Source organism: Cryptotermes secundus, unplaced genomic scaffold (assembly GCF_002891405.2).
Source record: "Cryptotermes secundus unplaced genomic scaffold, Csec_1.0 scaffold245, whole genome shotgun sequence".
Classification (NCBI taxonomy): Eukaryota; Metazoa; Arthropoda; class Insecta; order Blattodea; family Kalotermitidae; genus Cryptotermes; species Cryptotermes secundus.
In genome coordinates, this window is record NW_019736398.1 from 357964 (window position 1) to 381679 (window position 23716).

At 42.6% G+C, this 23716-nt stretch overlaps 1 protein-coding gene across 7 annotated transcripts in view; it reads right to left on the reverse strand.

The window, feature by feature from the left end:
* LOC111869813 (protein trachealess) overlaps positions 1 to 23716 on the reverse strand; it is a 764956-nt gene that overhangs the window by 98083 nt on the left and 643157 nt on the right. For all 7 annotated transcript variants that reach the window (XM_023861599.2, XM_033753565.1, XM_033753568.1 and 4 more), the window contains one exon: positions 5606 to 5844. In XM_023861599.2, the coding sequence (XP_023717367.1) occupies positions 5606 to 5844 (239 nt within the window). The remainder of the gene's footprint in view (positions 1 to 5605; positions 5845 to 23716) is intronic.

A 23716-nucleotide genomic window follows, 5' to 3' on the forward strand; every position in this document is an offset into this window, starting at 1 on the left:
TATTGGCAGGGGGACCTGAAGTACTCGGAGAAAACCTGTCCCAGCCCCACTTTCTCCACCATAAATCCCACTTGACCAGACCCGGGATCTAACCCGGGCCGCCGCGGTGGGAAGCCACCGACTAACCGCTTGAGCTACGGCGCGGCCGCTGTGTCTGCGTTACATGACCCTTGAGACCAGCAAGATACTTACTCGCTGATGAGGGGCTTGATTTGACTCTTCTAGCAATTCCGCCTTAAAACTAAAAAGTCGGAGGGAGAGGAGCAATGCTCGGGGCTCGAATCTGTGTCTCAAGGCTGTATGATTGTTGTTTGGAATTTATTTACAGACGCTATCAGTAAACCGGATTATACGGAGTCGAATGATAAGATGAACACGAATTGTGAATTGGGATGGATGTCGAAGGAAGCTGTCAATGTCTAATTGAAGGTACCATCCCAGAATTATCTCGGAGGGACTGAGGATAACCACAGAAGTCTCACTCATGACAGCCTGTGCTCCGACCCAGCTTCGAACTGGCCACTTTCCGAATACGAGTTCTAAAGATTTACGGCTTGACTTTCTTGTTCAAAAGCTGTATAAGAAGCTGAAATGATTTTACTGCTAATCCAGAAAGTAAGAAGCCTTGTGAGTGATAACACAAAATCGTTTTGTAGAAAATAAGATCTCAATTTGCACACGGAAAATAACTAGGTACAATCAGAAACCTATTCATAATCATTCTCTAGTCTAACTGAAACTCATGTTCCCCTCCCCCGCCCCACGATGAGCACACATTTCAAGGTCCGAATTAACCGAGTTTGGTTTACAATAAGTACCACCTAATTTCATCATCCCTTCATATCTCTACAACCCCCCGCCCCTTCACCCCCTTCTCACTCTCTCGCGCGCTGCAAAATTGGATTTGGGTTAGCTTTGGCATCATCAACGTTAGCACAGAGGTCCATACGCACTGTGAAGACTGTGATTAGATTTACATTTTGTAATGTTACAACGAACGTGGTAGTGGGAGGGCTGTCGACAGTTGTTGGGAAGGGGGTTCGGGGTATTTTTCAGGGTCGTCTGCTCTCACCCATATAGAGAGGAAACTCATGTGAGGGTGGATTGTAGGGGCGCATTGAATACAGGAGTTACAGTGGGGGTACATTGTAGTTTTCACTCATTTTCCACCCTTCACCCATTCTCTCAACATTCGAGTTAAAAAATATACTATATAATTCTATCGTTCTTGTACTATGAGAAATGCATTTGAAATACTGAATCAGTGGAACCCATGTATCGTTGTGTGGGGTAGGTAACCTAGTTAGCTTGTTAGTGGTGAAGGGGAAAGCTGACAATGATGTTAGTTATGCCTCAGAGCAGGATGAGAGCCTTGCTTCAACATAACTCGTATAACGAAAATTCATGAAGGTTCAGCGAACAACGGACTAGGCCCGCTCGGGCTGCTGGTTGGACTGTCCAACACGACAGCAAGTCAGTCGCCTACATTTCACTGGCAACGATTTTTTTTAAATTAATATATGCAGAAGCTTCTTTATTGAAACAAAAGTATTTCTGTAAAGTGTAACGAAGCCGAAAATTATACCCTTGAATAATAAAATAATTTGTTTTTACAGCGACTGTTAGGGCCGCGCCATAGCTCAAGCGGTTAGTCGCTGGCTTCCCACCGCGGTGGCCCGGGTTCGATCCCGGGTCTGGTCAAGTGGGATTTGCGGTGGACAAAGTGACGCTGGGGCAGGTTTTCTCCAAGTACTTCGGTTTTCCTTGCCAATATTCATTCCACCAATTGCTCCACAATGACCCTCACCTATAATCTGGGGCTGGTACAATAGGCCAGAAGTTGCCGCAGTACAAGGGACTTAGTCTCACCCCACTAGCAATAAAACAATACAGCGACTGTGAAACTATAACCTTGTTTCAAATACAGATATCAATATATTTTTCAAAAAAATAAATTTTTAGGCTAATTTAAGCTCTGCATGTAGGTAGAATACAGGTAAGTTTGTTTTATTGTCACTATAAGATTACAAAGAATTTTACAAGAAAGTTTCATTTTGGATTTTGTGACGAAATTTTTGTACGTGCGGATATGTTCATATTGTCGAGTGTATTAGTGACTAAAGATGTGGGTTTTGATCGGTGAGACGATTCATTAAATATTCACTAGTTGTAAATAAAATAATTGCAACATGTATGTAAGTATGTATATATGTGTACAAAATATATTGTGACGCATAGACCCACTGCTAGGCAATGACATAGTAGACAACTAACAAAGCATACGCGCTCAACAATAGGACATCCACTGTTAGGTAACGGAAAAATAAACACACTTTCTTGACAACAGAAGACGTTGTTTTCCATGGGGTCCATGCAGGGGACTTACAAGCGGTCACAGTCAGGAGACGGGACGGAGTACAACGGAATAGAGAAGTGTTGTCAGAAGTCGAGAGTGTTCACTCGTTAGAAGGTGACAGTGAGTCAGATAGTGATTTGAGAACTGTTGTAACCAGTTGCATAAATGTCCAATGAATTCGATTATCAAATACAAAACCCGTCTTATTAGTCACGCAAACCCCGGATACGTGACGGTATGTTTGTACATTGTTGTAGGCATGTTTGTGTACGCATATGCAAGGATGTATGCATGCGTACTTCGGGAACGCGATTTTGTTTCCCTTACGTTCTCATGGTGGAAGACGTGGGAGCGAAACGCACCGCTCTGTGACTGCTCACGCTGTCTCGTTACTGCCAACGATTTCCGCGATAATTCGATTAGTTACAACTCGTTCAGTTGATCGCCCAGTGGCAGGGGAGCGAGACCGCCCAGGTTTCCTCTCCTCACCGCTCTGTACAGAGGTAAACTTATAGATGACCCTACGACTAAGCGCCACATCACGAAGGCGTACAGGATAAGCTCCGCGCATTCGTAACCTTGGAGAATATCGGCCGTCTTATGTTCAGGCAATGAGTTCCAGGCATTTGTTGGATTTCAGGCTGTATTTTCAAACAGCCACTTTGGACATGACAATAAGAGTAAAGAAAAAAGTACAATTCTCCATTCTCCAAACTGATTTCTAATAAAGTGCGAGTAAAACAATTCCTTGATGTTGCAATATCGTCACTATAAATTAGTCATCCACTGAGAGTTGAATGTACACGTTCTTTGTACCTCTGAATATTGGACACTGCTCTGGAGATCGTCTGGCGTTTGTTAGTGGAAGACATCATCATCATCATAATTGTTGCTGCTCATGAAACAAAGTATTATTTAGGGTCTTTGCAGCATCTATCGAATTTTATCTTCATTGTTTGCATCCTGTTGGTGGTCCATAAACGCCCACACAGAAGGAATACACAGTACATACTTACTCATGGAGCTGAGCTCTTTTTGAGGAGCCGCCAAATCTGCAGCTATTCAAAAATTTCGCAGCGTTTTATGGAACTCGAAAGTTCATTACCGTGTTCACAAGAGCCCTCCAATTGTCCCTATCCTGAATCAGATAAATCCAATCCATACCACCCCATCCTACCACTTTAAGATCCATTTTAATATTGTCCACCCACCTATGTCTTGGTCTTCCCAGTGGTCTCTTTCCTTCTGGCTTTCCCACGAATATCCTATATGCATTCCTTTTCTCCCCCATTCCTGCTACATGCCTTGCCAACCTCATCCTCCTTGACTTGATCATTCTAATTATACTTGGGAAAGAGTACAAGTTATGAAGCTCCTCATTATGCAGTTTTCTCCAACCTCCTGTCACTTCATTTCTCTTCGGTCCAAATATTCTCAACACACTGTTCTCAAACACCCTCAGTCTATGTTCTTCCCTTAATGTCAGAGACCAAGTTTCACACCCTACAGAACCACAGGCAAAATTATAGTTTTGTATATTCTAATTTTTATGTTTTTGGACAGCAGACGAGAAGACAAAAGGTTCTGTATAAGTGCCAGCAAAAGAGAATTTTATATACATCAATCGATATAAACTCTCATAAAGAAATTCAATTCTCGTGTTTATCCACATAAATAACCACGGCATCGGAACACATCATAGGAAGTGCCTGCTCCTTCATACATGGAAGTGAATACTCGAGAAAAGCAGATCCAGCCTGAAGAAGTCAATTGCTAAAATAGTCGTACATCTGAGATAAGAACAAAAGTTACTGCATGGGAAAATAAAATAACAAAATAATAGACTGGAAAGGTACGCAAGATTATTTTAAAATGATAGGCAGTCAAGCGTGTTAGACTATATCAGTGACGTAAAAGTCATAGAAAAACAAAGGAAGAGATTTGGAGAGAACCATGGCCTAATCTAAGCTCAGAACAATCAATGAAATATAAAACTACTGAAGTCGATGACGACCATAACTTATGGTGGTGACGGTGGCAGAATTAGTAATAAGTTTTGTAAATAACGCGTCGTTACTAATTCCCTTCTAGTGTGGCATGAAGAAAATATTATATGATTTACTGACCTATTTCGGGTCATAAGTTTCTCCGTTAATAATGCGCGTTATGTTCTCCAGACATAAAGACAGAGATCGGTAGCTCCATCGCGTTTGTAACCTTCAGTGTGTTAGGAAAATGTGCTGCAAACCTTGAATTTTTCTTTTATCCGTCTCCATTAAAACCTTCACATGTCATTAGTTACTTCCTTGATAAAGCTATCCTTGTAACAGGCCGTGAAGGCCCTTAGGGTTGTGAGACTTCGAGGCTCCAACACTTTCTTTAGAAAATCGGCTCATAGATGGCGGTGAGATTGTCGGGCTTCCGTGCCGGCCGCCCTTTATTCCCCAGGAAGATTCCTGGTATTCAATTCTTGGATCTAATGTTTTTGTGTGGCACGACTCTTCATTTGGATTGTGACAGACAAAAACTGAGTTGGGGAGGGGAAGTGTCTAGTTCTGCTATGAATTAAAATCATAAACTGTCTATTTATTATGCTTTTCTACTCTTCTCGGAATTTGTTTAGTAATTATAAATTATATGAAATATTTATGAAACCGAGATAGCACAGTCGGTATAGCGCCTGGCTACGGGCTGAACAACCGAGGGGTCGGAGTTCGAGTCGCTGTGAGGTCAAGAATTTTATCTTCTCTACGTCGTCCATACCGGCTCTGGGGCCCACCCAGCCTCCTATCCAATGGGTACTGGGGGCTCTTTCCCCGGGTATAAAGCGAAAGGAGAGTGACGCTAACCACTCATCTCCAACTAGTGCCGACGTCAAGAAAACGTGGATCTGTACATCCACTCCCTTATACGCCTTCATGATGTAGTACTTAATTAGCTAAGAACAGGTACAACTTCACTTTTACCTTACCTTTATGAAATATATATTTCACTGTATGTATAGTTTATGATCATATCGTATGGAAGTCTACTTGATCAGTACTGAATTGTATCTACTTAATTCAGAAAAAAAACTGCCTTACACTACAAAGAGATACGATGTAAGTTAGGCCCCTGAAGTAGTATGAACATGATGAAGATAATGTTTTCGGGAATCGAATTGCGGCCGCCATTTTACTGAAGTCTTTAGCCCAATTTTTCTATAAAATATTGATCATTGTCTGAGACGTGACTGAGTCTTGTTCCTACCTTTGACGCTCTTGTTTGGTGGGGGCCCGTCTCTGCTCCACGGCGGGTCCCCGTGCCCAGAGAAGTCGCGCAGTTTGAGGTACGAGATAGTGAGGCGTATGATGGAGGCCTTGTCGAGCTGTGACGTGATAGCGGCAGGAAGGGGCAGCATCTTGGCCAGCTCGTAGAACTCGAAGTTCTCCTTCCCTCGACGAGATCTCGCTGCGTCACGACTCTTCTCCTTCCTCAGCTCCAAGATGCTGTAACGAACACAGAGGTCAGCTCGTCTGCCGACGCTCAGAACCAACACATACATTTTCATCCTCCTGACCTGATCCCATTCAGAATTAATTATGGATTTATCAATATTATAGAGTTTAATATGACTCCTTGGACGAGGGATCTGCTCGTCGCAAGGCCACTACCTACACAGTACGACAGAAACGGAATAAACACAAGCCTCCATGCCTCGAGTGGGATTCGAACCCATGATTTCAGTGTCTGAGATGCCAAAGACATTTCGTGCGGCCACTAGATATACGTATTTTAAAAGAAGAAATGTTATCAAATATCCATTCATCAAATAATCAATCATTCATTAAATGGTACAATAATTCATAAGAGGTTAAACAGTTCCATCCAATGTGACTAGTTAAGATTTTTCTTATTTCAATCCATCATCCCTTACATGTTTCGGTCTTTACAGACCATCCTCAGAGGGACATCAATACAATCAGAAGTCACTATTACAATATGTTTGAATGCTAGAATATATACATATAAAGTTGATAAAACACAGTGGATATAAAATCTAATGTTTTAACAACTACACCGGCTGTCTTAAAATGTTAAAATATTTAAAATTAGTTTATTAAGATTTTGTTGGAAATTTAAACCAAGTTGGTTCGTGTCTTTTTTTTTATTATTTCTTTTCTCGAAGGGGGCCAAACGTGTACCCCTTGTAGTTCTTGAGAAGAGGATTTTTTAATGTCGTCCTGTAGGTGTTCGTGGGGCGCTGTGTTGTTATATATTACATTAATTGATCAGACTGAAGACACTTTTTCACGAGGCGCGGTGGCTTAACTCCTCTGCATGCATAAAATGGATGCATGATGGGCCTGCCTGTCACTCTTCATGTTTATTCTCAGGATCGAATATAATGTTTCTGGTGACGTCATAATGGCTATCTGTACCAAACACTGATTTCAAATTCAGTCGTATCGGTTCATTGGAATCCGTGTTCTGCAGTACTTGCAGTTCAAAACTCACCTTATCGATTTTCCCAATACCAGCAAATCTTGCTAAGAATTAGGTTACACACAACGGGAAGAATATAGATTCAGGCCCTAAAAATTTGCGTGGACCTTTAGATATAATGAGTTCTTGAATTTAAATTTATCCATGTATTTAATTACGTTGTTAAGCACTGTACAATGAAGGCGTATGGTGGAGTGGAGGCATAGCTCCCCAATTCTTGACCTCCGCACTAGATGGAGGAGAACGATTAGCTTCCTGCTCCTGATGCTTTGCTCTCGGAGTCAGAGCCCCCAGTACGCCCTGGATAGGATGCTGAGTGGGCCCCAGAGCCCGTCTGGACGTTACTTAGAAGAGAACAATCTGCTGCCCCTACCGGGAATATAACCCCAGGCGTCTAGCCTATAACCTACTTTTTTTAATTCGCTTAGTGGGGGGTGGAATCCAGTTGGGTTCACTCGGCCTTTCGGCTACTGAATGGCCTATTGTACCTGTACCGGGTGATTATGATTATGGAGAATTTGGTGAAATGAAGATTGGCAGGGGAAACCGAAGTACTTGGAGAAAACCTGCCCCAGCGCCACTTTTTCCATCACAAATCCCACTTGACCAGACCCCGGATCGAACCCGGGCAGCCGCGTTGGGAAGCTAGCGATTAACCGCTTGAGCTATGGCGCAGCCTAGCGTGTAACTTAGCTGCTTACCGACTAAGCTTTCCCGGAGAATATTTAAAGAAATAGAAGGAAAACAAGGTATGTTCCTGCAGTTTAGTGTATATCACGTAGTTAGTTTTGAAAGGAGGGATTTCTGTCTGGAAAAATGTGAACGTAAACTGAATAGGGTAGCACACATAAAATCGTTTTCGGTAAATATGTGCGCTTTTTAAGGATACGCCTACTCGATTCTTTTATTAAATTGTAGTAAAATCGATCTCTTTAAATGCTGAACTAGAATGAAGCTTACAGAGGGTCTTTTTTCAAGTTAGTACACTAACGACACTCAGTACCGAGACTATATATAGGAGTCGATGAAGGAATGAATAGTGAATGTGGAGCAGTTTGGAGGACTAGGAATTGACAAAGAAAATAGAAGTACTCGGAGAATATCCGCCCCAAAATGCTACTTTGTCCACCACAAATCCCACATGACTCAGAACTGAACCCAGCCCGTTGCGATAGGAAGCAAGCGACTAACACCCTAAGCTATGGAACGACCCGGTTCCATGATAGTAAGATATTACAGACGGATATGCTCTGCAGTTTAGACAAAGCTTTGAGTCATAAATTTTGAATCGTGACGAACAACACATATGACAAGAGTAGTTCAGTAATATATATTCGGACCGAAGAGAGATGAAGTGACGGGAGACTGGAGAAAACTGCATAATGAGGAGGGGCCCATCCAACCTCCTTTCCAACGGGTACAGGGGGCTCTTTCCCCGGAGGTACAGTGGCCGGGGTGTGAAGCTGATCATTCACCTCCAACTAGTGCCGAGGTCAAAAATGACGGAGCTATACCTCCACTCCCTCATATGTCTTGATGGCGTAGTGCTTAATTAGATAAGCACAGGGTCAACTTTTTACCTAACATGAGATGAACTCACAAAAATTGCTAAAGCAATATGTCATTTTCATCAGATTACTAAATTAAAATTGAAAGTGGCGCCTCCTCTTAATGTTGCAGTCCGCGTCGAAAGAAACGTTTACATCGCGTGCAAGATATAGGCTAAAACAAATCTAAGAAAGACGTATGCAAGACGAATAACACGCCAGTCACGGTAGCCGAGCGGTCTAAGCAAGCACTGTCTTCGCTCGCTCGGAAGCCGGGATCGTGGGTTCGAATCCCACTCAGGGCATGGATGTTTGTGTGCGTTTTTCTGTGTTTGTGTACAGGTAGAGGCCTTGCGACGAGCTGATCACTCGCCCAAGGAGTCCTACCGAATGTGTAAGATCTAGAAAAACCGAAGTGAACGGAGTTCATGGAGATAGGCCTAAGCCCACTGGGGCTGTAGAGCCAAGGAAACAAGACGAATAACATAGCGTTAACTTAATAAGAGTTAATTTAACAAGAATAAAAGGTAAAGTTATCCCTTTAACAGATCGTGGAGGCCCATAGCGTTGTGATATGTTGAGGCTCCAGCATTTTCTAGACAGTCGGTTCACAGATGGCGGTGAGGTTGTCAGCATTACGCGCCGGCCGCTCTTTACCCCCAGGAAGATTCCTGGTACTCGTTTCTGTTAGAGGCTGAGTCAACCCCTGGGCCATAGTGCGGCTAGAAGGATTAGGTAAATTGAAAAGAAGGAATGGCCGCATCGGGACTCGAACCCGCGACCTTCCGGCTTGTAGCATAGTGCTTCAACCAACTACAATCCTAATATTATTTTCAACGAAATTGAAAACTCAATACTTGTTTTCCAAAATAAGTATTGTCCTTACAGTCTTATATTATTAATATCCACGATCATTTTTATCGCACATTGTCCGAAGTCCTTCCATAACGAAGAAGACTGTTATGGAACTTGCTATAATTTCACAGGGTGGAGCAAATTGCCATGTTTCTTTCTAGAACGGTAATTTCTCTTGGTTGGCCGGTTATTTCTCTGATTAGTTCAGCTCCCTACAGCAATAAACATTCTATTCCTCCGTTCTTCCAAAGCCTGAATCTGCTCTACAATCTCACACTTGCCTTCTCACATTGCAGCTCATATCCTTTGTAACTAACTTCATGGAGCTGAACCATAACATCCTTTGTAAAATTAGGAAATTCCTGCAAATAACTCCAACTATGCTACTTAGGCAAAGCGGCCTCCGTAGTCTAGGGGTAATGTTCCCACCTCGTGACGCAAGGTACGCGGGTTCAAACCCGGCGGAGGTCGTGGAATTTTTAAGGGCAGAAAAATTCAGGGAACAAGTCCTCCGGGAGGGACTTTAAGCCGTGGGTCCCGTGTCGTAGCTTTACGGCATGTAAAAGAACCTCATGTCCCAAGGGGACCACTGAGCCAAATTCAGGACATTTCCCGCCCAACAGTAGTGTCTAACGCCTCTGGTAGATGGGGGAAGCATCGATATACCGCTGAGCCAGTAGAGGACGAACTCGCTGGCTGAGTCGGGACTGATGGCACTCACCAGTACCGGTAGGGAATAGAGACTGGTAGAATATCATAGGGGGACGCACAATGGACCAACAGTTGGTCTAAGTGCATGGAGGAAACCCACCCTCTCCAATACAATACAATACAATACAATACAATACAATGCTACTTAGGCATATAGTAGTTGTCGGTTTGTGGAACAGTGTACTATTGTAGTTCCGAAAGAATATCATGTTTTCATCTTCAGAGTGGAGGTGGCTTACAGCGTTAGTATATTCCCTCCGAAATGACGGTAACCATGTAAAAGGCTGCACGGTCTCGTAAGCCATAAGACCACAATATGAATACTCAATGTCACGAAAACCACAAGTCCCAAATTCTCCTAAACTAACGGCCTAGTGTCCAGTCCAGACCGGCCCTAGGTCCCACAAGGCCTCCTATCCAATGGGTAACGGGGCACTATCCCCGAGGGTAAAGCAGCTGGGGTGTGACTCTGATCACTCATCTCCATCTAGTGCCGAAGTCAAGAATGGTGGAGCTATATCTCGACTCCCCCCTACACTTTCATGCCATAGTACTTGACTACGTAATTAAGTAAAAGGGATAACTTCACGTTTTAGGAACTTCGCTCATATTTCAGAACATAGCAATATTCTTCCTTTGTGCTTGTGTCTGTGAGTAAACATATACCCGCTAAGCGTGGACTCTACATTATATGTAAATACGTACTGTGGCGTGCCACCTAGGGCCGGAATATTTTGAATAAGAACCCATCCATTGCTATACAACGGCTAGCAATTCCTAGCAAGCGAAGCCTAGGAAATCGTTGACCCGGAAATGAAAGTCTAACAGTGGGGTTCCCACCGTTACAAACGAATTGTTTAAGGCAGACGCGTATTCCAGACGCAACGAATTGTTTGAAGCAGCATTTGCATAGCAGCGGGTGAAATTAACCCCTCGACAAGGCTTTCCCTATTCAGTCCGAGTGAAATATATAACAGTGGATATTCGGCAAGAGACCAGCAGAGAACCAGTTCTCCGCCGTGTGGAGGCGGGGTCGAATACCTCCACCGTGACCCTGCGAGTCGTAGGAGGCGACGAAAAGGGAAGCCTCATATCTGAGACAGTAAAATATGGTCGCGAGTCCCAAGGGACTCCGACCCGAGAAAGATCGCTCTGGCAATGGCCAGCAGCATATGCACAAGACAGACCCGTCCTCTCGTCAGAGAGGGCGCCCCACGAAAATAAAACCGTAACTGTCAAACGGTAAAATTAATATCTGGTCATGAGCCCCAGATGGGGCTCGACACCAAGACTTACTGACTGACTGACCGTCAGTCGCAATGTGACTTTGACTTGGACTTGGAGACCAGCAGAGTTCTTATCCGATTAGAACACGAGGGTTTCGTATCCGACGAGACCAAAGACCGCTGAGCTCCGAACAGAACAGAAGACACTTCACCGAGATCAGCGGTGCAAGTAATTGTAATAGTGAAAAGAAAACTTCTTATGACGTTATAAGTTGAGAATAGTTGTACTTGCGAGTGTAAAAGTGACTTTCAAATAAAGGTATTAGCCAAATCCGAGAACCCGCACAAATTTCTTGTCCCGTTGCCTAGCAAACACGAGACGATATATACGCGATATAAGCGTTAACTCGTATTGAGTGTGTTTATAAAGTTTTTAATCTTATGCGGCAGCGCCGGCCAATCAATCAAAGCGTCTACCAAGCACATCACCCATCTTCCGACTTCTGAATAAGATACGTATTGGTGGCCAGGGAGGAAGAGCTCCTCTCTCGCCTTCTCCTATACGCCATATTGAAATCACTGTTCCCATTCGTACGGTTCCAGAATGAAAATCTTTTCATGTAAGAAAGACAGACAGGTGGAGGGGGCTTTAGTTCAGTCCTCGAGAAGGAATGAGTAAGAGGGGTGCAAGGGGTGAGTGGGACAGATCCAGGATCTTGAACAAACACAACCCTCACCCCCATACATCCACTGCAGGAGCCAAAAAGGGGAGCACACTCAGACTGAGGGTGGGGTGTGCGGTGTCCCTGAGGGCATATAAAAGTGAAAAGTGGCATAGCCATGGGAATAGCCGTCGGGAAAGGATGGGAAGGAATAGAAGACCGAGGGCAGTAAAAGACGATGATTAGGCGTATCCCAAAATGAAATGTCCACTCGTGAGCTGATGCCGTCCAGTGAGGAGCTGGGGGTTAGGGTGGGGGGTGGGGGAATGGATTGAGAGAGCGAGATGGGAACGCTTGGTAGAAGCTTAAACGGCCACCGGAGAAATTAAAGTTTTGCAGACGGTGGAATTGCTTGGTTGGTTCGAGAAAATCTCTTCCTAAGGAAGACGAACATGAAGGAAAAGATTGTAGGGAGGAACTGAACAAGGAGAAACGAAAATCAACGAAGAAGAGTAAATCAAGTTTACGAGCAGGGCCGATTTTCATCATATAGAAAAGAGTGAAAGAAATAACAGGAGAAAAAAATTGGAAATACAATTTCTGTTGTAATGAGGCAACCGCCATGCACATTATCTTCAATACAAGTCTGTACTGAGGCAACTATGGATCTAGTTGTGCTAGGCTTTAAGTAGAGTGACTGACTATTGATTGGACGACTGAAATTCGAAACCCAGCGAGGGAAACTCCCGAAACTCTCAAATGAACACAATATTCTACATTAATTATCACCTGTCAATCTAAATTACCAAAATTCAAACTTTATTTAGAGCGTAAAGGGTCAGTTAGGAATGGCAATAAAGAATAAATTTCGTCCATCGAGCTAATTCAAAACATCAGGCCCTTAAATACTCGTAAGATCTAAAAGTTGAGGCACAATAGATCACTGTGGTCGCGGTGCAAGGGACAAGAATGCCAACCCTTTATACAAGATATAAAATTTGTGGCGATGGTATATTAGTACTAATATTATGTTTCTGGACATTATCCATCGTCCTGTTTTTATCTAAAACATCGTCCTGTTTATATTTAAAGTCACAACGTTTCGGAAACTGGATTCTCTCTCCGTCTTCAGGTTAAACCTACTCAGTTGGGCCCAATCGATAGACCTATCTCATATCTCCGCAGATAAGGACTAGCTCTATCGATAAAACAGGAGGATAATGTCCAGAAATGTAATATTTGTATAAGGCAATTACCTTAGCAGAAAATCCGAAATATGCGATACCTAATTTAAACCTCTTGACACCCTTATGTGCAAACGGGCTAACAGACAAACAAGAGATATAAATACTGTATTATATAGTAAAAACTTTCTGCAGTTCTTGCCCAATTCTTGGCAGTAATATATGTACCTATGTTGAGAGTTTACAAATGTATTTGCAGATATAATACCAATGTTTCATAATAATGAAAAATGAGTTACAGATTATCTCATATTATTCCTGTATGAGACAGGTACAACTGTACGTAGCATAGACTTTTACAATAAACATGTTATAATTTCCCACGAAATGATATACTCGTATATTTATAAGTTGTATTTTGATCCGGGCGTAAGTATGGGCTAAATTCAAACAGCTTTTACTTTAAACAGTTCTTGGCAACGAAGCTGCCTTTGATATAGGAATCAAACTATTCATTCATCCATCTACGGATTAACCCACTCACCAGACCAGTTATCTATTTATCTACTTTTACAAATCCGTTGCCAGGATACGACTAGTGGAGGCTGAGATCTATAGTATGTGTATAACGGTGAACTGTAAATTGTGCAGAGTGGATAAGGTGTCAATAAATCCAATAATCCAATTAAATCCCATCTAATAATCACGCAAACCATACACGTGACCGTATAACAACTTGAGGAAAAACAAACGAGCCAAGAAAAGAGGACTCTGAGGCCAATAGAAGCATCCAATTTCTGATTTGTGAAGAAAAGACGAAAAAATGAACCTGGTTCAGATTTCGTCAACAACAGACTATGCCATATACGATTTCATGCCACGAGGTGCCACCTTCAAAGCGGACAGCAATTGTGACACACTCGCACGTCTGCGAGCTGCCATCAAGAAGTGCCCGGGGATTCTCGTGGACGATGTGGTGCTCCTCCATGACAACCCGAGACCTCGTGTGGCAAACAGGACCGCCGCCCAACTGCAGTCATTGGGATAGGAGATTATGAAGCATGCACCGTACAGTCCAGACCTCGCTCCCAGTGATTACCACGCGTTCGGTCCACTGAAGAAGTTCCTGGCAGACCAGAGGTTCATTTCCGACGACGACGCGAAAACCGCTGTCCGGCGGTTATTCCACGCTCAACCGGCCGAATTCTACAACAGCGACATCTCCAAACTAGTGGTGCGATGCGACAAATGCCTGAACCGGGGTGGTGACTATGTGGGAAAATAGCTAAAGGTACTTAGAACACTGCCTGTATTTTCATTTCCCTGTAGGTGTATTATTGTGGCTGAAAAAAAAATAGGGGCAAAGACTTTTAGATTTGCCCTCGTAAATTCAGACACACAGCTAACATAAAAATGACGCCCCTTAATTTACAAAGCTGCAACTTCCTTATCAGATTTGGGTTCAATAACGAGTATAGAACGGTACAAAAATTTACTGGCTCATGAGAAGTAGATACCTTCGCAACGATATGGAGAAATGCCAGAAATTGTCTTTAAACGTTAATGAGACAATTTCCCACAAATGTCTCAACTGAATCTTTGGATATGCTCCGCTGGACAAGTACAAACAATAGTCGATGTTCAGACAACTCCAGCATTTCGATAGATCGTGGATATCGTTGGAGTCTCGACGTCCTTGTATGTGGCTCGATGTCTTTAAATGTTCTTGGTATCCTCACATTTCTCAGCAAATTTAGAGGCTACGTTCTTTCCGATTATAATGAAACAATAGCGCCATTATGTAAGAACATTATATACAATTAAATATATGGGCTATGTTCTTTACGATTAAAATAAAACAATGGTGTCATTATGAAACAATGGTGCCATCGTGTAAGAATATTATATACAGCTTAATATATATGGGCTACGTTCTTTGCGATTAAAATAAAAGAATGGTGCCATTATATAAGAATATTATATACAGCTGAATATATGGGCTTGAAATTTGATTATCTTTCCAAAGGAATGATTAACAATTGAAGATTTTGGAAAACAGGATGTTGAAGAGAGTAAATGGGCCTGAAAATGTGGAAGAAACAGAAATATGGAGCAAACTACAATATGAGAATCTTCATCTTACGCACTCTTCGCCGAACTTTATTGGGGTGATGATGGAAAGGAGCATATGGTGGAACATTCTAAGATGATGAGCACTTACAATATTTCAGAAGGAACCCCAAAGAGAAGAGAGCAGTTTCGAGAAAATACTGAAATGACGATCATAGGCATGTGTGTGTAGAGCAGATTCCAGCGACTCAGAACACGGGATACTGACGTGAGGCTGCGAACCATAAACAAACTTCAGGTTCCGTAGAAGTTGGAGAATTTCTTCGTCAGATAAGCAACTATCGGCATATAAAGAGGAAGTCTATTTCTTGGAGTTAGAATAAAATTCTGATGTTGGGTTGCACTCTGTAAGAAATATTAATAATCGCAAAAAAGGAAACTGTTATTAAATTTAAATGTAGAGAGAGAGGAATTTGGAAGTGTATTTTAAAGTAGTGATAACATGAAAGTTATTTATGTTATGAAAACTATGACTTTCGCACTAAGAGGATGTAGGCACTCTGATGTTTTATATATATAACATCAGACTGGAAGAGAAGTTCAACAAGGATTCTGTTTATGACCAATTCTGTTCAACTTGTACAGCGAATGCCTTACCAAGGAAGCTCTGGATGGGCTCGGAGACTTCAAATTAGGAGGGCAAATTATTCAAACTGTGAAATATGCAGATGACCTTGTGTTAATGGCTAATGAAGAAACTGTGCTACGAGGCATGATTGGTAGACTAATTGAAATTGGAAGGTGCTATGGCATGGAAATGAATGTGGGGAAAACAAAAGTAATGAAAATTTCGAGATACCCAACCCCAGTCACAATAAAGATAGACCAAAAAACTGGAGAATGACCTTGGGGACAGAAGAGGATACGATCATTTGAAGGAGAAAGCTCTAGATCGCAATAAGTGGAGGAATTGTTTTGGAAGAGACTGTGGACCTGTCGTCTGACAGATTACTGATGATGATGATATATATATATAAGTTCTACGGGGCTGTTAACAGGTACGTGGATATGTAGCAGTCACTGTCCAAGCTATACAATGGTACAGAGTGTTCCCCACATAAAAGATCTGTATTTATTTCTTCTTGTTTCTTTCAGAGCTGATGTCAGGCTTGTCAGTTGTCGCCTAAAGACAGAGAAGATCTCGTCCAGACGATCAGGGTGTTCATTACAGTCAAATATCATTCGAACTATCTAATTTAAGTGCTGGCTTCTTTCGTTATACAAAATGAAGTTGAACTCTATCCTGAGAAGTCGATGATTTGGAGTAAGTCCTAGACAGAATTCTGAATCTCACATTCCGTGGTCCAAAGCAACTTGGTTGAAGCGGTATCCCTTCTGGAGGTGCCCCGTTCGAACCTCTGCCGGAACATCCTGAGGATGTTCGTGTTTTCCACCGCCCCGCAGATGAATACTCGGACAGTACCCTGAAGTAAGGCACAAACGCTTCCTTCCAAATTCTTTCCAAATCATAATTCAGCTCTACATCATCTGAACAAGTGACAAAAGAACAAACAAACACCGTGGTTTTAGTCCGCAAGCTAACTATACCGACCCAGCGACCCCCGCTATTTGGCAAAGTTAGCGCCAACTTTGGCAGATAGAGAGTGTCGCGTCGTCAGCACAACTAATCCACACGGCCGTTAGTTTAGGTTTTCTAGACCGGAGCCGCTATTTCCTTAAAATAACTCAATTATCCTCACGAGGTGGAGTGGACCCCGTTCCGGACATACTACTTCTCAGAAAACCTGGTAGCGCCGGGAATCGAACCCGGGATCTCTGGATCTGTAACCAGGAACTCGAACACTAAACCACAGAGGCGGTTCTGAACAACTAACAGTGTCGTTATGTCGTTACTACTGTTTCGTTTGTTGACAGCACGAGTATAAGACTGTTACACGTGGTTCTCTGGAGTTGTGTAACAATGGTTCATTCATTACACGAATATTATGTTGGATATTGTTAACTGTCCGAGGTATCCCTATATTTATTATACACGACGTTTCTGGAACTAGTTTCACTTCCGTCTTCGGGCGACCGGCTATTAAAATGACCGATCATTACTTTCATATTTCTGATGCTAACGGCATGACTGTGTTCGGAAGGGAATTGTTTGAATGATAAGCTAATTCGTTAACAACTCACATTTATCAGTAACCGAGAGGTTGTAATGTAGCTATAGGGGAAGATACTGGGTTGAAGAGAGATGAAACAGTACAAGATTTACAACAGCATGAAGACAAGCTTCGTGGTTCGGAATCTTTATTTAACATAATAGCAGTAGAGGTTATCACAGCGGTGGTTATGAAGACTTCCATCTTGTGGGATATAGCGCCATGTAGTCCGCTGAAAATCGAATGAGGTTTCTGAGGATCATGTCGCTTTCGAAACGTCTATCGACTTTCAATACGCTACAAAGCGTTATATCACAAAGACAGACTCTTCATTAGTACTCATACGACAATTAGATAAGATGAGAGGATGGAAATAGCATCCATGACGAAATGAGAGATTGTGTACAACATTTTGATTGTATAACTTCAACACAAGTGACCGCTTCGAATGTTCAGGCCTGCGCCTATATTGAAACTAGTTTTACAGAAATCGAAAATTAAGGCGTGAAGTGGATTCAGCCGAGAGAACAGGTTCAAAATTGTTTCTGAGAAAGAGGCAATGAACTTTCGGTTTTCATAAAAGCAAAGGAATTTCTGAGAATCGATTTGAAGGACCATGCAGTTAGAATATTGCATACGTTGTGCTCGTACATGAAGAGCATTTAACCGCTGATGACGATGACAAAACAGCACCGACAAATAGACATAACGTCGTGACCAGATTAGTAGAAGAATTAATTGTTCAGTTCAGTTCTGTTCTGTTCAGTTCTGATCTCATCACATTCCGCCTTCATTCCACAACACAGAAAGTTACGGACACACAGAACTACCGTTTTTCCAGTTGTTTTGTGTGGATATGAAACGGGGTCTCTTACTTCGCTAGAAGGGTTATGCTACAAATATCCGAAAACAAAATACTTAGGGGAACATATAGATTTAATAATAATTTAGTATTGTCACGTGTAGGGTGGAAGGCGTGACGAAAATGACGGGTTCTATTTCGGATGACTGAATTTATTAGCATCTTGATTACAACCTCTCTTAATCACAGTCAATATAGCGCTATCGCTGATGTACACAATTTAAAGTTCACCGTTGCACACACACTAGGATTCTCCGTCTTCACTAGTCGTCTCCTGGCAACGGATCTCAACACTGAAATTAGAACTTCAACACAATATGAAGTCTTCTCGCCATTTCTTGTTCAATCACTCTGTAACTCAACTGCATGCTGCCGAACTCGAAACTGAACGTCCTAACTCACTTGAACGGAACTGGACTTAAAACTGAAAACTCTTATTACTGTCCTTATATAGCCTCCGCACCGCCCACGCACGGAAAATAAATCCTCCTGTTGCATAGCGAAGACCACAGAGAAAACGAGTCACGTGATAGCTATCTCGCCAGTTCATTGGCGCGCTGACTGTAGCCTAGCAACGAGCTATAAACATTCGTCCTCTTCTTGTGTGCGCTTAAGTGATAAGGGAGACGAGGAAATAATACAGCAATTGATGATAAAGTTCATATGAATCTTTCATTAGGGTCAACGAAGAGAGAATAATATTAGAGGAGGTTATGGTTAATAGAGGTGGCCAGAAATAACAAAGGATTACCTCCAATGCCGGTCACGGTAGCCGAGCGGTCTAAGGCATCTACTGTCTTCGCTCGCTCGGAAGCCGGGATCTTGGGTTCGAATCGCACATAAAGCATGGATATTTTGGTATGTGTATATGTTTATAAAAAAAAGTAAAACCTTCGGGTTCCATAAAATGTTGGGAAATTCTTGAGTAGCTGCAGAATTGGCGGCTGCTCCAGAAGGGCTCAGCTCCACGAGTAAGTAAGTAAGTAAGTATATGTTTATTCTGTTTTTGTGTTGTCCTATATTTAGGTAAAGGCCTTGCGACAAGCTGGCCACTCGTCCAAGGATTCCTACCGCCTGTAAAATAATCAACCTCGATACAGTAAAGGTATAAGAGGAACGGATTAAGTAATATCTCCAACGATGGCGCTGCTATTTGTAGCGCTGCAGCTTCTGATACGGCTACCACGGCTTCAGTTTCATTTTACCTGCAGTAAGATCTCCTTCCCCTTTTTTTCCTAATAAGTAATGGATCTTTTGCAGCGTTTCCCAGAGCAATGTTCGCATTGTAAAAACGTCACGTATTTATACTTCAAGAGTAACGGTCCAATGTTTAATTAACAAGAGGAAAGCCTTAAAAGCTCATGTACCCTCTGACACATCTCTGCCGCTCCATGGAACTCCTTTTGCATTTAAATCCCGAGCAATTAGCAAGGCAGACTAGTGCGGCTTTACTTGCAGACCTACTGCGCACGCGCAGAGACTTCTAGAGACGCTGGTTAATCAAATAAAGGTAAATGAGTTCCTTCCTTCTGATATGATTATTTCTGTTAGCCCCGTCACTATTTCTCTCCATGTCCTGTTCGTATCTTCACAATTAGAAATAAAAGAAACCCACATCGGTGGCTCTTCTGTTTCGCTCGCGGAAAATCTACTCACAACCATCTTTAATGAGTTTAATTCAAGAAGTTTATAAACTTTTAACGTTTTCGGATTTTAAATGCACTGCATGCCTTTAACGAAGATTCGGGGTCAATTAATTTACAGTGTGTATTTCAGAATAAGAGATTCAATCAGTACAGTCGATGCCAATTACAAAATCTGAAATTAAAATTCTGATCACTTCTAGCGCTGACAAAGCTTGAGTTGCATTGGAGAAAGCTACGGGCCTATAGTATCGTATTTAGGACAAAGATTCTCAGACTCTAGCGACTCGAGACTGCACTCTGGTCAAATAAAGGACTTCTCAAGTCTCCTACTAATAAATAATTTTGAAAGGATCATTAGAAAGTGGGGCATATTACTTTATTGAGCTAGTTTCTCGGAAGTCTCTTTTCCTCTCGCTCTCACTACGGAGCAAAGGGCTGATTTCTCAGTTTCGTGATCATTTTTACTGTCGGTAGGTATCCTTGGACGAGTGATCAGCCCGTCTCAAGGCCGCTACCTAAACACAGGAAAACACAACATAGAACAAACGCATACATATACCAAACATCCATGTCTTGTGCGGGATTCGAACATACGATTCAGGCTTCCTAGCAAGCGAAGACGGTTCATGCCTTAGACCGCTCGGCTAATGTGACAGGCGATTTCTTACAAGTATTTGTTTGATAACTACGAATACTGTAAGAACACAGTCATTGAAAATGAAACAGACACGTCAGCATAAAGGAAATGTTTCCGATAGTTTGATATAGTCGGCAGAGCACGCATCTTTGTCTCATGTTAGAGAGGTATCAGGCTCGAATCTCAGCAGGACCTTACTTATTTGGACTCAAAACTTTATTAATTTTCTCAGTTCCTCTGGCAGAATGCTAGAATACCCTTTTAAATATGTTACAATTGTATTAATTAACAGCCGTTAATATCCATACAACTCATAATCACGTCCTCAGATAGAGGCCAACAACAACGTTCAAGAAATAGGAGTAGAAATATGTGTATTCATGATATTCTCTAAGATCAAACAAAATGTAACGACATTTACCAAAATTGTGAGGAGCCGGGAGAGCGTAGTTGATATAGCGACTGGCTACGGGATGGACGGCCGAGGGGTCGGAGTTCGGGTTCCGGTAGGGTCAAGAATTTCCTCTTGTCCACGTCGTCCAGATCGACTCTGGCGTCCTCCCAACATCCTATCCAAAGAATACCGGGGGCTCTTTTGCCAGGGGTATAGCGGCCGGGACGTGAAGCTGACCGCTCACCTTCAACCGGTGCCGAGGTCAAGAAAATATCGACCTATACATCCACTCCCCCATACGCCTTCATAGTGTAGTGCTTAATTAGTTAAGCACAGTGACATCTTTACCTTTTTACCTTTTACCAAAATCGTGACTATGACATATATATACTTACTTACTCATGGAGCTGAGCCCTTCTGGAGGAGCCGCCAATTGTGCAGCTACTCAACAATTTCCCAGAATTTTATGGAACTCGAAGGTTCATTACCGTGTTCACAAGAGCCCTCCACTGGTCCCTATCCTGAGCCAGATCTATCAAATCCATACCATCCCATCCTGTCTCTCTAAGATCCATTCTAATATTGTCCACCCACCTACGCCTTGGTCTTCCCTTTGGTCGTTTTCCTTCTGGCTTTCCCACCAATATCCTATACGCAGTCCTCGTCTCCCCCATTCGTGCTACATGAACTGCCCACCTCATCCTACTTGACTTGATCATCCTAATTATACTTGGAGAAGAGTACAAGTTATGAAGCTCCTCATTATGTAGTTTTCTCCAACCTCCTGTCACTTCATCTCTCTTCGGTCCAACATAATTCATAAATATTTATGATGTCCGTTTAAGATATCGTTCTACTTACTGTATATCTGAGGAAGACACACGACAATTTTATTCTTTGTTGCTGTGTTACATAAGGTTTCTGATGGAGAAACCGGAACTATAATAAGAATCCGGGCAAAGACGTTGCACACGCTTCGTCATGTCCGATTGGCGTTTACTTCGTTGCCTTGGAAACGTAATCGATTGTCTTACGGCAGAATATTGCTGGTCGCTGATCATACATGCACGAGTTGCCTGAACTTCAGGGTAATTATGCGCGCCACCTGATCTTCCTGAAGTATCATCTACGCAGTTTTATTTAAGGCGACTGTCTCCATAAAATAGCAAAATTGAATCAAAATCGCCTTGACTGTTTTCGAGAAAACTGGCATTTTTCTTTTCTTAGCGACTCCATTTCAAAGACCTATATTTTTCAAGTCAGAATGTTCCCATTAACCGGACAACGGCCTATGTTAGATAAACTCTTGAACGCCCAATATGAAATGCGTCCAGCCGTTCAGACGCAAGCGAGGGGCACGCCTATACAGACAGAGGGCCTTCTAAAAGCCAAATTTCCTCATTTAGATATCCCCAAAAATATAGTAATCGATTTTTCGGCATCATATTAATGCCTCATATAATTACGTACATGAGAAAGTAAAATTCATCAACCAACATACAACACAGACCTTCTCTGCCAAACTGTATGACTCCATCGCACCATTCCAGAAATACGTCAGTCATAGGCGAAATAGACCGTATTTATCACCCACATAGTGTGCGCATGCGCACGCATACGCGAATCCATATACACACGCACGTCAGTGGCTGAATGAACGAAAGTGCTGTAGGTTGAGCACTTGCATAGTTATTATCTGTGACGAAGAACATTGTAATGGGCACGTGATTACTTGGATTTTGGACTTTGCCCATCGACCGGTATTCTGAAGAACGTTTCGGAAACTGGATTTGTTTCTGTGAAGAAAGCAGTCTTCTGGGATTTGGCACCGTGTATATGTGGTGTTAACCGACGTTTCGGAGGAACGTATCGCCTCCATCTTCGGGGTAGAAGGAAAAATACAAGAAATCCGCAAGCGAAGAGACCGTGATTTTTCTTATATTTTTCTTTCTACCCTGATGATGGAGGCGATACGTTCCTCCGAAACGTCGGTTAACACCTCATATACACGCTACCAAATCCCAAAAGACTGCTTTCTTCATAGTCACCGCCGTAAAAACCTCAAATCTTACATGGATCTGTTTCTGTCCACAGGTGAGTCGGTGAGAGGCACTCTGGTGGGTCTGTTAGAAAGAAACTAACCTTATTCAATGTATATTTTCTTTTTTGCTAGTGGGGTGGGACTAAGTCCCTTGTACTGCGGCAACTTCTGGTCTATTGTACCAGCCCCAGATGATAGGTGAAGGTGATTGTGGAGCAGTTGGTGGAATGAAGATTGGCAACGGAAACCGAAGTACTCGGAGAAAACCTGCTCTAGCGCCACTTTGTCCACCATAAATCCCACTTGACCAGACCCGGGATCGATATTCAATGTCCAACGGACCCAACAAAGTAGCTGTCTCCCACCCAATCACCTGAGGACGGAAACAGATCCAGTTTCCGTAACGTTATGCTCTTTACAATACCGGACGATGGACAAAGTCCAAAATCACAGTAATCCCGAGTGCCACATACCATCGTCAAAATCCTTTGAAAATGTAACTGTACGGATGGTAGGCTTCTAATACGTTCGCAAAAAAGAACAGAAAATTCAAAGATAAAGGAGCCTGTTGCAGTTGCAGACAGAAACAACACCACAAAGTGTAAAGGCTATTCGTATTTGCCGCCGCTTAACACTCAAGTCTGTCCGGTGTTTTGAAACTGGTAGGCTAGATGCAGGGGCAACTACAAGGCTACTGATTGTTTCGCGGTCCTCACAATTCGATTAGACTTATGCGGCAGTCTGTCCACTCTACGGACCGAGAACGTTTCCCTGGGGATTTCTGGCCCTTCTGTTTCGATAGAGGCACATTTGGTTCACAACAGCAGCATTGGATCAATACTGGGTGTTCGAAAATATTAGTGTCGCTT